We start from the raw sequence: 16,573 nt of genomic DNA, 5'->3' as shown, positions 1-16,573 counted from the left end.
ATATTTCCCAAATGATGTTAAACAGAGCAAGGAAATTTTCACAGTATGTCTGATAATATTTTTCTTCTGGAGAAAGTCTTATTTGTTTTATTTCGGCTACAATAAAAGCAGTTTTTAATTAAAAAAAAAAAACATTTAGGTCAATATATTAGCCCCTTTAAGCTATATTTTTTATAGTCTACAGAACAAACCATCATTGTACAATAACTTGCCTAATTACCCTAACCTGCCTAGTTAACCTAATTAACCTAGTTAAGCCTTTAAATGTCACTTTAAGCTGTATAGAAGTGTCTTAATAAATATCTAGTCAAATATTATTTACTGTCATCATGGCAAAGATAAAATAAATCAGTTATTAGAAATGAGTTATTAAAACTATTATGTTTAGAAATCTTCTCTCCGTTAAACAGAGGGATTCTAATTCAGGTGGTTTAATAATTCTGACTTCAACTACATATATATATATATATATATATATATATATATATATATATATATATATATATATATATATATATATATATATATATATATATATATATATATATATATATTTACTTATTTATATTTATTTATTTTTTTTTTTTTTCAAATAGTACATTCTTAAAATCATCAGGAAATCTGAATTATCTGTGAACCAAATTCACAACAAACTGAGGTCCTGCCAAAACTGGTGTTGACATGACATTTATTCATTCATTCATTCATTACTTCCTTGGTATTGAGATTTCCGAAAAGAAGGTTTATTTACTGTTGTGAGAGGGTTGGGCACTGCTGCTCCTGTGCTGCTGATGTTGGATCCTCCACATATGCCGTGCTGCCCTTTTACCCCGCTGACGAGCCGCTTCCGGTTGGAGACGTGGCTTACACTTCTGCCATATTGAGCCGCGGAGCAGTGCACTGCACACAAATAACACACATATATATATCCTTATAGCATTTATACAACAACACAAACGGCGTTCAGAAGATTAAACGTGGGAAACAAACCACACACTGAAAATGGTGAGTTGGCCTTTAGTACTTTGTGAAGAATCGTCCGATTTTGACGTCAGGTTCCGGTTTTTCATGAGAGGCTGCTGCTAGCTAACCCAATGAACCGCAGACTGATTTATTGCTCGATATGCGGATTCTAGCGAAGCACTGAAATCGATATATTGTAGATTTGTATATTAGTTAATTCATCATGTGGGTGTATAATAGTGTTTTTTTTAATCTGTTAAAGTTGTTGGTGAGATGTATTGTCATTTTGTAGAGCAGTGAGCTAACGTTACATCAGTGTCAAATACTCGCTCTATTAAGGAGGCCTGCGACTTTCCCTATCATTTTTCTTTATTATACGTGTTTGTGATAACAAATCAGTTATGCAAGTCTGTGATTAATAAAAGTTGGACGACGTGGGCATAAATTACTTATCTAAAATGTCTACTCCATTTTAACATCTGTTGACGTGGTCAGGTTGTGCTAGCCTTGAATTCAGAGGTGCAGTAATGAATGCAAGTTACAGTAGTTTGTCATGAATATAACCACCACTGATATCAAATCAACCATAAGTTCCTAAGGTCCAACAAGCATGTGTATTCATGTAAATGGACGTGATCAAATATTGGTTAGTTACTGTCAGGTCAATATGGATCGCTCTAAAGCTTATTCTTTAAGTTTGTGTGAATCTGAACATTTCATTTTCACTGGAACAAATCAAGAAACCACTCATAAGCAAGCTAAAAATAAGAATTGTTGAATAGAAACTGTACTATTAGAGCTATTCTGCTAAGCGATGTATGATTGGCAGCCAATATTGAAACGGAAAAGTAATGGATAATGTACATAAAACCGTTTGTTTTTCTCGCAGAATAAATGCTTATCAACAGGCTTAATAGCATTATGTAGCCTTTTATATAATGTATAAGACTAAAGGTCTTTATTATGCGAAAACAACTGGCTTGATGTGCTTTATCCCACTTATTACACAGCTACTTGCCACAAAATTCAACTATTAGACACAAAACATTGATTACAACATCATATGCAATGCTTGCAAGAAGAATAATTGGCACCAAAGCCCTAAACACAGCCTACGCAAACCTTCTTATTATTTAATCACAAGATGATGCTAAATTATCAAAAATATTAGTGTGACACAGGGCTCGCAAAATCCGGTAGCCTGTCAACCTGGGGCTATTGTTTTTGTAGTTGGGCTACCAGAATCCATCTCCACCTGCCCGGCGGGCCAGTGGGAGGAAAAATATATTTCGATGCCTTTACATTCTCTCACAAAGGGGATTATGTTTGTGCAGTGCTGCTGATATGGCAGCAATAAATCTACTTGTTGATGATAGAGGAGAAAAGCCACAATATTATCAACTACCTCCCAAATAACGTAATATAGTGTTTCTGTCTGTCTGTTTAATAACTTGTTCTGTACTGAATGCGTCACTAAACACTCGTCACTTACTCAGAGATTGCACCGACATAAGATTCAGATGCAGGAATAGCCTGAGCTAAGTTTTAAATGTAATAATCATATGTTTCATATTCAAATCACGTTAACGTGTCTATAGGAGGAGCATAACAGGACGTCTTGATTCATTCCACCAGCTCCAAATAATAACTTCAACAAAGTAAATAAAAATGACGTTTATTCAGGGACAATAAATAAAATTAATAAGCACAAAATTGAAATAAATTATTTTTAACGCTAATTTCTTACCTCAGAATTGTTCAGAACTGTAGACTTTAATAGGACATGTCTTTCTTTGGGTTCGTAAACAAGCCATTTGACATCATGTTAGGCCTGTTTAAGCTATGCGAGATTAAAAAATATATATCTTTGTGCAATCATTCAATAGTAAGATCAAGATATGTTAGTTATTCATTTAGACTGCCACGAAAAACTGTTCATTTTTAAACTATTCAAGTGCGCTCTGCTCTGAAATGCGTGTGCAGAACAGACACACTTGTTTAATGATTACATGATAAAACATGTTATAAGTTAATAAGGAGAAGTTAAATACAATTTTAGTTATTTAAGAATAAATATATAGCCTATAAGAAATGCCATTGTATCTTTTTTATCTAGTAAATGTATGTTTTTGTTTTTATTTAATAAATAATGTATTTTCTATTTGGGCTACTTAAATTTATATTCAGGCTACCAAAAACTGAAGAATGCCTGCCCGAGAGCTACCAGCAATTTAGAAATTTTGCAAGCTATGGTGACAGATATGAATATGCATATGAATGTATTCACTAACAGTAAAGATGATTTGTAGTAACCAGATAAGCCTGTGTCATTCGTTTAACTGGTTATCTGGAATTGAACATACCTTGAAATGTTGTATTAGAATCAAGTCTTCCAGAGAGATGTGTAATAAATGAACCTGTACTAGTTGAATTAGGCATGATGAAGGACTGAAGGCTCATTTTTCTTTTTGGTCAGATAAAAAGTTCGGTAATGCATTCACTTCATTGCAAAGTTGAAGCTTTGTAAACTTTGACCTATGCATTCGCATCTCGTCAACCCGTGCAACCAATAGAAGTTTGACACATCATAGAATGACTTTTACAGAAAAGCAAAACAAGATGAAGCACTAATTTTAGCTATATCACGTAATCCTTTTTTATATGTGTCTAAAAGATTCAAGTAATTGGTGAAGCATTTTTTTTTTGTTATATGTTTTATAAAAAGATGGTTATTCTAATTTCACACAAAGTCTTTGCTCTTTCTTTGGGAGAGTTGACTCATGAAGATGCTTTCTAAACAGTTTTCTGCTGCTGTGAATAAATGCAATGTGATGTGTGAGTCAATAGCTCTCAAAACTGGCCGAATGTATTGGAAATGGTAGACACGTTCTTGTAGACACTTTTTTGAATTTATTATTCATTCTTTTTCTATAAATTAATTCACTTTTTTGTACTTTTTAATTAGGTACAAACAACAGTATAGGGCATCTTTGATTTCCTTTTTATGTTACTGAAATACTGAAACCTCTTTGGTTAGCAATACACATTAAGGCTGCACAATAAATCGTTTCACCATTGATATCACAATGTGATCATTCGTAACAGTCATATCGCGAGTATATGCAATGTTGAGTCTAGATTATAGTTTAATATTTTGCAAGGGTTTTTTTGAGACCTGTGACTGTGGGAGGGTTTTAAAAGCATTTAGGCATAGGAAATTGTACCGTTTGTATGTTCAACAAATTAACAAAATTAATTTTATTGAATTGTTTATAAAAAATAAGACTATGCAGTATTATTTTATATTTGATTATTCAATTACTGTATACCTGAATACAGTTGACTCCTCAGAAAACAATAAAATGTTTTATTAAAGGTGCAGTAGTTTGTCTTCTGGAACATTTATTGATGTGCTGGTTGAAAGTCTCTTCACATTCCAATAGTATTGATTAAAGTAAATGATCTAAATGTATTCAAATGTTTTTTTTATATTCTGAGTAAGGCATAAAACTAAAAAACATTACCCATAATTCCGATAAGTAGCCCAAAATGTCTGTCAAAAAATGTAGATTTGGGCTTTCTTGCCATCTCCGTTCACACAGATCCGCCATTAGCATGTGCGCACGTGTATGTGCGCCACGCGTTCATGTGCATACGAGACACATGAGATCACAGCGGTAAAATCAAATGCAGAAATCAAAACTTATTTTTGCACACTGGAGAATGGGTGACACCATGGCTGAAGTATTTCTTTTAGACAAGTAATGTTATATTTCAAAGTATTTTAGTCACGAAAAACTTATCGATAATGTAGATTTTATTAAGTTTAACAACAAAACATCAGTAAATATTGCTATTCCGCCTAGCCTGCTTTACTGAGCTGAAGTTGGTTTTATATTCACATTAGTTAATTTTTGAACAATAACAACCTGTGACGCGCTCCCTATATTGTTTGCCACTACTCTGAATATTCGGTCTGAAATAGCATTTAAGTAGGGCTTAGTAATAAGTGTAATTCTTGCACAACCCCGGCCAACCACTACTACATTTCTAACTGGCGAATGACATAAACTAGTGGGTTGTCTGCTGTCATGTGCACATTCATGTGTCAGGAGGCGTGGCTTTGGACGGCAGGGGTGGAACTGTCTTTCGAAGATATTATGCTAAGCAGTTAGCATTTTGGCAGATTACCTACTGCACCAATAAATAAATAAATACATTTTTATCTTTTTACTGAATTGATCTGTCCTTGTAGATTGTTTGTTATATTTTATGCACTCCGCTACAGAATCATCATAATCAATCTAAAATGAGAAATTCTTTCCAAATTGTTATTCAACTCATCTAAGTGAAATTGTATTCATATTGCCATGTATATCGCAGAATAAAAAATATAATATTTTTCCAATATCGTGCAGCCCTACTACACAATGTGTGTTTTTTTTTTATTGTTGTTGTTATTCTTTATCATAGACAATTAAAAAAAACATCATGGTTAAAACAGTGTGCTAATCCTGCATGATATGTAATTAAGTTGTTTGTTTTATTGGGCGTTTCTCTGATTTGCTTCTAACAGCCTTCATTACAGTAATCCATCTGTTTTGACAGTTGATCCTGTGAATCTTTAGGAAAAGAACTGTTTAATCTCATGTTAAACACCTTCTAAATAAAGTACGGCAAACTTGAGCTAAGTAAAGTTGTTAGTCTTGGAAAGAATGCTAATATTGAATCTTCGTGGGCTCTTTCCATCTGTACATTTAAGTGGTGCTGTGCTATTTGCACGTTCCTACAGATTCTTCCTTGACCTTCTTGTTGTGTAACTCTTCTCCAGGTGCTGTTGGCAGCAGCGGTCTGCACCAAGGCAGGTAAAGCCCTGGTGTCGAGGCAGTTTGTGGAGATGACACGCACGCGAGTGGAGGGTCTGCTGGCTGCCTTTCCCAAACTGATGAACACGGGCAAACAGCACACATTTGTAGAGACGGAGAGCGTGCGCTATGTCTATCAGCCACTGGAGAAGCTCTACATGGTGCTGGTCACCACAAAGAACAGTAACATACTGGAAGACTTGGAGACACTGCGTCTCTTCTCACGTGTGGTACGAATGAAATTTATCACAAGTCTGTAATTTTCACTGCTTGAAATTCACCATGAAAATATTGTGACTGGTTGGTGCCAGTAGCCTAGGGGAGTTAGAGCGTCTACACATAACACTGAGGTGCTTACGGCGACCTGAGTTTGATTCACGATTTCGGGTTCCTTTGTCAATCTTTTCCTTCTCTTTGCTCCTCTCACTTTCCTGTCTGTAATCTCTGCTGTCCTGTCCATTAAAGTTAAAAACCATCAAAAAATTATAAAAATACTGTGACTGTTTTAAGTGTTTTAGGGGGTTTGTTAGAGCCTTTGTGTTTTGCTTGTATGTATGTATTGCAAGGTTGAAAATGTCAGTGTAGTAAACAGGTTTTTACCCTAAAATGTGCTAGTAAGAATGATATGATGTTAACGTAATTAGATTATTACAAATGGTAAATGGGAAACTTCATTAGCTTCATTCAGTGTTTATCCTGTTCGTATCACAGGCAGTATTTGTTTATGTAATAGGCCTGAACTTTGTTTGAGCATCTATCGCAATGTGTGTATCTGCAATATTCACATCGCAGGATTAGATTATTAATCTAAAATTATTTAGATTATTAGGTTATTTATTGAAGATTTAAAGATAAATTATTATTATTTTAATTATTTATACAATGATGACTAGGGATGTCCCGATCAGGCTTTTTTGCCCTCGAGTCTGAGTCATTGGATTTTGAGTTTCTACTGATACACAAACCCGATTCGATACTTCTATAATACATAACAGATTCAGGATGTTCCTTATTTTTTATTTAATTTATTTTATTTTAACATTCAACAACTCTGTTAGCAAACAGAGCACTTCTGTGAGGTAGCTTGAACAATCAAGTAATAAATAACATCAACTAAAAATACCCAGCAGGCATGTCAACAAAAATAAAAGTCCCACAGTTTTTGCTAAGGCATTTTACCAATAGCGTCTCCTGATGATGACCATGTAATTTTACATTTGATTGTTCAATTTTTTACTTCAATGCTGTTAATCCGCAGAAAACCATAAAGTTCTGTTTATTTATTTATTTTTGTTTGTAATTTATTATAATTTATGCAGATGCAATTCATAGAAAAGACTTGATCATCCCAGTCGATCAAAATAAATGTAATATTTCCAAATCTGGTGAAATAATATTCATATCGCAATATATATTGTGGCCAAACAAAATATCGCATTGTCAGATTTTATCAATACCATGTAGCCCTTATATGGAATACAGGGTTGTTGTTTTTTTAACCCTCTCTTAGATAATCAAATGAATAATTAAAAAATAAATTAATATCTATGCATGTTATATATATCTATGCATGTTATATATATCTATGCATGTTACATAACAAAGTATTTTTTTGTGTTAATAAAAATACATATTTTGCCAGAAATTAATCATTTTCTGTAGATTTTTTTTTTATTAGTTCGATGTCAAAATAGTGATCATTTGGTTATAATTTGTTTTAGTCAGTTTATTTTCAGGAATAATGTTCATTTCAGTTGTGAAACTGACTGATTTGTTTCTTTTTTTGTCAGATTCCTGAATATTGTCGTGTCCTTGAGGAGAGTGAGATTTCTGAGCACTGCTTTGACCTCATCTTTGCCTTCGATGAGATTGTTGCCCTCGGTTATAGAGAAAATGTCAACTTGGCCCAGATTCGGACATTCACAGAGATGGACTCTCATGAGGAAAAGGTGTTCCGTGCTGTCAGAGAGGTAGGAAAGACGTTTACTGAAAAAATGCTATTGTGCCGTCAATGGCTAGAGGTATCCTGCCACCCCCATCTAATTAACAAATATGGCAATTCTCCAAAAATCTACAGCATTTAATGTCATTCTAGAAAATTCTCTAGTCTGCTAGACTGAAGCACAAGCACTGATGCAGAGGAGGAGGTTTGATAAGTTCATAATGCATGAAACCAGGCTTAAAATTAAACATCCATGCTGTTGGTTAAGTGTACATTGTGGTTCTTTTAAACACTCTTAAGTATTATTTACTGATTGTGTATATATTATATATCTTCTAAATATCTGTACAGTCATTCTTGTTTTGGAATGTTAACGTTTCGAAAGAAATTTAAAAAAATTACAATCACAAAAACAATTTTATATCCGTGATCGCCGCCATGTGTTTGCCATTTATAAATAATGTGCTGCCAGGGGCACTCAGATGACCCTTTATAAATGAAGTTCTCTAATTGAAATACAATGTACTGTCAGTCATCTTGTCCTCTATTAACTGTCCACCAGACTCAGGAGCGTGAGGCAAAGGCAGAGATGCGACGGAAGGCTAAAGAGCTCCAGCAGATACGGCGGGATGCTGAGCGTGGAAAGAAGGGGCCGGGCTTTGGTGGTTTCGGCAGCTCCGGCATGAGCAGCAGCAACACAGCCATCATCACAGACACACTGATCGAGCCTGAGAAACCCAAACCCACCCCTGCACCTGTTAGGTACTGCCATAGTCTTAGAGTACAGCGTTCATCATATACATAAAGCAGCAGACTCTAGTTATAATGTCCTTTGTTTTAGATCCAGTGGTTCAAATAAAGCACTTAAACTGGTTGGCAAGGGGAAAGAAGTGGATGACTTTGTGGACAAACTTAAGTCAGAGGGAGAGAATATCATTTTGCCTGGCACAGGAAAACGACCTTCGGATGCATCCAAATCGCTGCCGCCTCCAACCCACACTGAGAGGTAATGATATGTAATTGTTTTAATGAAGAATGCAGTGCTGTTCATTGATGCTTTGAAGATCTGTTGGTAGGTCTGGAAATATTGAGGAGCAGATTTACTAAAACGGGGTAAATCAGCATGAGACTGCAAATCTATAAAAGTGTGGATGGGTGTGGGAAGTTCTGCTCGTGATCTACTGACAATGCACAAATGAAGGAATCACAGATGCAGCGGCCCAGCTCAATAATGACCAACGCATTCTGCCAGGAGCAGTGCTAATTAAAAATATTGTGACTTGGTAATTGAAATGCTCGATAATGCTGTCTTCTACCATTCCTAATAAATTAAAAGGAGTGGAGAAAATGTTCTCTTCTACCACACACACTGTTCTTTGTGGTGCCAGAATCTGTTACTGCATTTCAGCTGCATCATTGGTTTAGACTTGCTTTTGTAGCATTAAATAATGGTGCGAAAACCAGACAATTGACTACCGCAAATGGAACTTTAAAAAATGTCATAGCGTGATTTATTTAAATGGTCTTCTTTTATACAATTTACATCTGAAACGCCCCCAAATATGTGATATTCAAAATATATATAGGAGTATTTGCTTGGTTTCAGATTAGCACCTGTTTTGCAGGTCATGTTAGCAGCATGTTGGCATTACATGTACTATTTTGTATTGTTCAGTTCCACTACTGAGGCTATTTTTGCTGCATGTTGTAATCTGAACTCAGCAGAAGATATGGTGAAAATGCAACTATTCATCAATTCATAAGCACCATATTCAAACTGTCTGACTGATTCTTGATTTAAGCTCCTGCATCTTCTACATGTGGATAAATTTAGCAGTAAGATAGTTCTTAGTGACCCATTTTTGTATTCATTAATATGTGCCATAATCTAGAAATCATTTTATGTATAGAGCCACAACTGTTATATTTCACCCAAAAATGAAAAACTGTCATCGTTTACTCATCCTTGACTTATTTCAAACCAGTTCTTTGTTAAACACACAAGAAGATATTTTGAAGAATGTTGGCAACCAGTAACTACTGACTTTTAATAGTATTAGTTTTTTTCTATTATGGGTGTCAGTGTTTAACAGTTTCTAGCATTTTCAGAATATGATTATCTGTTCAGCTGAAAAAAAAAACACTCAAACTGGATTAAAACAAGTCGAGGTGGAGTAAATGATGACCATTTTCAGGTAAACTCTAAGCAGATGATGGGTGAAATGGCACTAAAGTGTGTTGAACACTGGATGTGCCATGCCTTGACATGCATTTTAGAATTGTAAACATAGATTTCTATGACGATACGCAAACCGGCGCCACAAGTCACTGGCTGTCTGCGGTGCCCAGGTACAAAGGATGCTGTTTAAATTTCTACCGCGCCACAGGGCATCATCTGTGTAGTTTAATAATAAATAACATTATATTGGTTTGAACTTGCAGATTATTTTCATTGAGTAACATTATAAATTCATCTATTATCAATAAAAAAATTTAATTAATCAATCAAAGTTTAAGGAGAAACTACTAGTTGAGAGAATGCTGCCACAGGTTGGCTGCCACTTCTTCGATTGTTTTGGTTTATTTATTATTTATTTTTTTATTTTTCTTAGCCCTTTGGGTTTTAGAAAGGTGCATTATAAATTAAATGTATTATTAATAATTATTATTTTTACTATTAATTAAGTTAACTTGCCCTTCTTGAGATGTTAAAGATCCTGCAAGCGAGGATCCGTGTACGTTACCTCCAACTGTCATATACTCGGGCAGCATGGTGCATTCAGTGTATGTCCCTCTTAGGACCTGTCTTTTGTATAGGATCATTTTGCAATAATTAAGATTAACTTAGAAATTATTTTTGTCTAATTTTCAGTGTGCATCTTCGAGTAGAAGAAAAGATCACTCTAACTTGTGGTCGTGATGGTGGTCTCCAGAACATGGAAATTCTAGGCATGATTACCCTCAGAGTGTCGGATGAAAAGAACGGGCGAATAAGGCTGAACATTAACAATAATGACAAGAGAGGAGTCCAGTTGCAGGTGAGCATTTTTCAGCTGCAATGTTGAGTCATATAATCCCCCAAATTATTCTAATATGGATGCAACTTGTAATGAAAATAAAGTGTAAATAAAAAATATATATAAACCATAGTACAAGCCAGAGTTAAATGCTAGTAAAACATTTGGTGTTTTATAAAGCAAATAAAATAACTCTTTTTCAACCTCTTTTTCTTGCAGACCCATCCCAATGTGGACAAAAAACTTTTCACATTGGAGTCTGTTATTGGTCTGAAAAACCCTGACAAATCCTTCCCCTTGAAAAGTGATGTGGGTGTGCTCAAGTGGAGACTACAAACCACAGATGAATCTCTCATTCCACTAACAAGTCAGTCTGAACATCTGGTTTTAGTAATACCAATAAAATGAACAATTGCTGTGTCTCGTAGTGCCACACGATGCACGCTTTAACCAAAGTCTGTCTGTTCGGTCTGTCCAGTAAACTGCTGGCCCTCTGAGAGTGGTACTGGCTGTGACGTAAACATAGAGTATGAGCTACAGGATGAGTCTCTAGAGCTCAATGATGTAGTCATCTCTATTCCTGTACCGTGAGTACCACTTAATTTAATTCTTTACCAAAATACAGTTAAATGGTATGTCTTCACTGTCATATTATAGCTCTTTAATCACGTGTAGAGAAGCATCTTGAGATCCTTTTGAGATTTATTTGTTTTTATTTACATGTTTGTTTGTTTTTCACATCACAGGTCAGGGGTGGGAGCTCCTGTGATTGGTGATCTAGATGGAGAGTATCGGCATGACAGCAGACGGAATGTTCTGGAGTGGTGTCTGCCTGTGATCGATTTGAAGAATAAGACTGGTAGCCTGGAGTTCAGCATATCTGGTCAACCCAATGACTTTTTCCCTGTCAATGTGTTCTTTGTCTCCAAGGGCAGCTACTGCGACATTCAGGTAAGACAAGAGGTCAGGATGTAGCATGTCGGAGCAGGGTTTCTTAAACATGTCTGTCCGTTTCAGAGTCTATGAACTAGAACAAAATATAAAACTATACAGGATCACTTTATTTTGATGATCCCTTTAAAGCATTTTGTTGATTTTAAGTTACATGCTAACTAATTCTCAATAGATTATAAGTAGACTGTTAGGGTTAGAGTTAAAGTTAACATGAACTTGCAAAGTTTCTTCTAGTCAGTTAAATGTTTGTTGAAAAAGCAGTATCAGCAGATAGTAAGCAGACGGTCTACTAATACTCAAATGAGAATTTATTGGCATGTAGTTGCAATGTAACTTTTAGTCAGCAAGATGTGCAATAGGGACCATCAAAATAAAGTCTTACCAACTATGCAAATAATTTGATAATAAAAACAACGAAAGCGCTACATGTAATAAAATATTTTGTTAATATACATGTCACGTGAACCTTAGCCTATATATATTTTAAGTTGTTGGCATATGAACTTGCAAATTGCAGAGCTTGTATATTAACATTCAAGATTCAAAGCGTTTATTATCATATTCAACCAATTCCCTGTACAATTACATTTTTACTTTGCTGTGAATGGCAATTACGGTTTGAGGTCTATTAAAAATATAATAATTTTACAAATTAGGAAATTGGAAGAGCATGCAAAAAAGTAAACATAAATATTCATATAAACTATAGGTAAATAATTAAAAAAAGGTTTGCCATATACGAACAGGTGTGATGGTACACCAAATCATCATTGTAAGTCCCAATATCTATCGTTTAGACTTTCAAGTTGATGCATAAATTGTACCACCCTCCGAAAACTGAAAGATTTGTTACCTTTGATATGGTCCTCAGTGTCGTCTTTCAAATTCTGTTTTTATAGAATTTACCAGGATTTTTTCTGTTTTAATTTACCAGGAAAGTCAAGTAAAAAAAGGTTATTTGGATGCTTTCTGTGTGTGACAGTTCGCTGTGATTGAGTTTAAACTGAAGTGGTGCGAATATATGTCGTCATTGCTTCCACTTTAGTAACGGTACTAATAACAAATAATGGACACTAAGGAAAATCTGACATGACATATAATATTTCAATGCTATTAAAAGAACTGGTAAACAATGTGATCAGACAATGCGAAGATAAGGGAAATAAGGTGAAATGGGCTATTTTTTGTAGGCTTGGATTAATCTGATTTATCGATAATTTACCTGTTTATTGATGATTGCGGCTGAGAGACCAGCCACGATCAATCATATCTCGTGGATCATTCAAAATTAGTTTCAAGAGTTCACACTTAGCTGAGGATTGATTATAAAGCTTGTTTGGCTGTCCCAGGAGAGAGCCCTGAGCTCATAAGATCCTCGAGCCCAGGGCTCCCTCCCGTTGCAGGGCGAGAGGGGAGTTTGAGCTCAGGTAGATCTCGAGAACTCCCCTGCTGTAGTAGCTAATGAACAGATCGAGATTGCTCTTACGATATAACTACTTACTAGGAGCACTTTTATGATGGCTAATTTGGTTTAGTCAATTTATTGAAGTTGCGTGTTTTGACTTTGACATTTCTTTGTGAAGACGTGTGCATATTAAAGTGAAATTTATTATTACTTTTTTTTTTCCATATGACAAAAGTAATCATGTGCATGAATAAAAATTTTAATCTGTTGGTGGTTTCTTCTAACAATACTGGAGGATGTTATAGTATAGACCAGGGGTGTCCAAACTCGGTCCTGGAGGGCCGGTGTCCTGCAGATTTTAGCTCCAACTTGCCTCAACACACCTGCACGGATGTTTCTAGAAAGCCTAGTAAGTGCTTGATTAGCTAGCCCAGGTGTGTCTGATTGGGGTTGGAACTAAACTTTGCAGGACACCGGCCCTCCAGGACCGAGCTTGGACATGCCTGGTATAGACCATTTTCTATTGAACCAATTGAAAGCAAATTGTTCTTATACTTTATTTATGTTCTCCCTGCCAGGTCGCTAAGGTGTCTCAGGTGGACGGGGACAGTCCGGTTCGGTACTCCACAGAAACCTCATTTGTGGTCGACAAGTATGAAATACTGTAAAAGGAAAATCACTAACAGAATTCCACCCAACCTGACAGAAGAGCAGACAAATGGACTGAAAACATTCATTTATATTCAAGAAGGGAGAGACGTACAAACGAAGGGAGGATGCAATCTTTATCATCTTTAGCAGTAATTTAACAGGATTCACTTTGCCTTTTTTTTTAGTTTTTATCTCCTTGAAAGAAGTCATTTTATCCTTTGCTGGCATTATTGGCTCTTGCGGTACCAAATTAGTTTAAACCTTTATAAAAGGCCAAACCAGCAAATAACATTGAGGATTGGGGGGCTAAAATGGAGACTGTACCGGGAGAGAGCGGGCTGGTGGAGCTTTATTTATTTGAAGCAGAATATTTTTGTATTGACGGTTCACACACCTCCACTGTAAGGGTCAAGTTGCTGTCATTTCTTTCAGTTTGTAGTTTTCTTTTACTCCGCTTTTACTCATTGTGCTGTAACTTTTTTTTGAAACACTAGAAGATTGTTGCACCTTTTTTTGTAACAAATCTTTCATTTTCATACCCTGAAATGGTCATTGTTTTGTCTGTCTTTTGTCATCTAAGCTCCTTGTTTAGTCTAGAATGTTTTATCTTCTGGTAAACATCTGACATGTTTACCCAAGTCTGTGCTCAGATCTTCGTCCTGCTTGCTGTTCTCCTTTTTTACATTATGTAGTAATTCAAACTTGCATTTGCTTGTAGTGCATCTTTAAACTTTCTTTCTGATTTTTCCATGGCTATTTAACATCTTAAACAACAGCATAGATTACAGAGAGATTCAAGCTGAAAACGCAGCAGTCTGAAGAAAGCTTGCTTCAAAGTTTACATGTTTTCTATTGAAAGCACGAACTACAGAACACTTCACACTGCTGAAAGTCAACCTGGTTGGGCTGTGCTGTTTGTAGATGGCGGCTCTCAGTGGAGGATGAGTATCGTTTCTGTCTCTTGACTGTCTGTGAGTGATTGTGAATAGGTTTTCAGGTCTCAGGTCTCCTATCAGCATTAAAAGAGGGAATTCCCAGCCTGCCAGGTTATTATCCTGAACTTCAGTCTTCAGTCTCAATCCTACTTGGCCCCCGCTGAAGAAAGGAGAAAAAAAAGGAATCCCTTTGCTGTCTTGGTTCCCAATAATGCCTTGAATGTCTCTGCATTTTTTGATGATGGGAAGGGCATATTAAATGTTTTTGTTTATCTTTTTTTTTTTCCTTTTTGGTTTTCATGGAATCATAATGTGGATTGGGGAATGGTATAAAGAGATCAGAGATTGTTTTTGTAATCTTGTAAAATAACGAATTCGGAATCATTATGATGAACATTCCAGTGTAAACTTATTAAAAAAAAGATTAAAGAGTTTAAAAAGAATTTTGTGAACTGTCCTTTTTCTGCGGGTAATGTCATTCAAATAGGACTATCACAATATTAAGTGCCGGGGGTCCTTATAAATCTGGAGAAAAAACAATCGTTTTAATGTAATACAAATTATAAACAAAATTATAAAGACAGAAGTGTAAATATTAGTGTAAAATAAATGCAAATTAGCTTTAAAATATTAATAACTTAAGAACAAACAAAAAAATAAATTGAGATATAAAATAATAAGAAGTTCATTCATTCATTTTCTTTTCGGCTGACGCCTGTTAGAAAAGCCAAGATGTGTCACTTCTGGATCAACGTGTTTTTGAATTTCCATTTAGTATATTCATTCATTTATTTTCCTTTATCTTAATCAGGGGTTGGGCTACAGCGGAATGAACCGCCAACTTATCCAGCATATGTTTTACACAGCGGATGCCCTTCCAGCTGCAATTCTCATTCACACGCATACACTATACAGTCAATTTAGCTTACCCAATTCACCTCTACCGCATGTCTTTGGACTGTGGGGGCCAACCGGAGCACCTGGAGGCAGGGGTGGATTTAACTAATAAGCAAGGTAAGCGACTGCTTAGGGCTTCAGGACATCTGGGGCCCCCAGTAAATATCTAAAAGTGTAAACTATACTTATAAACTATATTGTTTTCTATAATATTTTGTATAGTGAGAGTCAAATTAATACAATTTTTACATCATTAAATATGATTTAAAATACAACAAAACATATTAAAATGAAAATGTTATGTAATTATAATGTTATAAGCAGTCCAGCAGTCAAATGTATATATATATATAGGATTTAGTTGTAAATTCATTTTAAGAAAACGAATTATTTAAAATGTAGAGCTTGCATTGGGATAAAACGTAGAAAAGAAGATTGAGTGACAAAAAATAAAAACAGCAAAATAAGTTAAATTTTATTTCAGGACAGGACTTGGGCCCCATGGCTGGAGTTGCTTACGCCCCCCAAATAACTAAATCCGCCTCTGCCTGGAGGAAACCCACGCGAATACGGGGAGAACATGCAAACTCCACAGAGAAGTTCCAACTGACCCAGTCGAGATTCGAACCAGCGACTTTCTTGCTGTGAGGCAACAACGCTATTCAGAACTCGTTTAAGACAATTGAATGAACGTTTTAAATTAAAAATGAATCACAATACAATATACATATTAAGTAATACTACAAAAATACATCTAAAAGATAATGTCATCAACTTATTCTAGATGAATGAAATGAGCATCTTATTTTATTATAATGATTGTAAAGCCCTGTTAGTCTGTCAGGATGTCATTGAAGGATGTTCTTATATAGTGTTATGTACTTTACCCAGTCACATTTACAAGTATTTTTATTGACCACTCTGAATGATTTCTGGTTCCCCAC

General features: G+C 35.4%; 1 protein-coding gene across 1 annotated transcript; it reads left to right on the top strand.

The window, feature by feature from the left end:
• The first annotated feature begins 848 nt into the window (after window positions 1–848).
• Window positions 849–15,175, top strand: arcn1a (archain 1a). Its single transcript, XM_056457921.1, has 10 exons — window positions 849–1,005; window positions 5,795–6,058; window positions 7,619–7,798; window positions 8,333–8,532; window positions 8,612–8,776; window positions 10,643–10,808; window positions 11,007–11,154; window positions 11,266–11,374; window positions 11,534–11,738; window positions 13,725–15,175. Exons 1-10 carry the CDS (start codon window positions 1,003–1,005, stop codon window positions 13,812–13,814), a joined length of 1,530 nt encoding a protein of 509 aa, XP_056313896.1. The 5' UTR covers window positions 849–1,002; the 3' UTR covers window positions 13,815–15,175.
• The last annotated feature ends 1,398 nt before the right edge of the window (window positions 15,176–16,573 follow it).

Source organism: Danio aesculapii, chromosome 5 (assembly GCF_903798145.1).
Source record: "Danio aesculapii chromosome 5, fDanAes4.1, whole genome shotgun sequence".
Taxonomy (NCBI): Eukaryota; Metazoa; Chordata; class Actinopteri; order Cypriniformes; family Danionidae; genus Danio; species Danio aesculapii.
This window is presented reverse-complemented; position numbering and strand designations above follow the sequence as displayed.

Excerpts from the sequence above, each read along its gene's own strand:
- arcn1a (XM_056457921.1), top strand. Across the intron at positions 7,799-8,332 it reads TGTTCCGTGCTGTCAGAGAG|ACTCAGGAGCGTGAGGCAAA; the intron begins GTAGGAAAGACG and ends ACTGTCCACCAG. Across the intron at positions 11,739-13,724 it reads GCAGCTACTGCGACATTCAG|GTCGCTAAGGTGTCTCAGGT; the intron begins GTAAGACAAGAG and ends TCTCCCTGCCAG.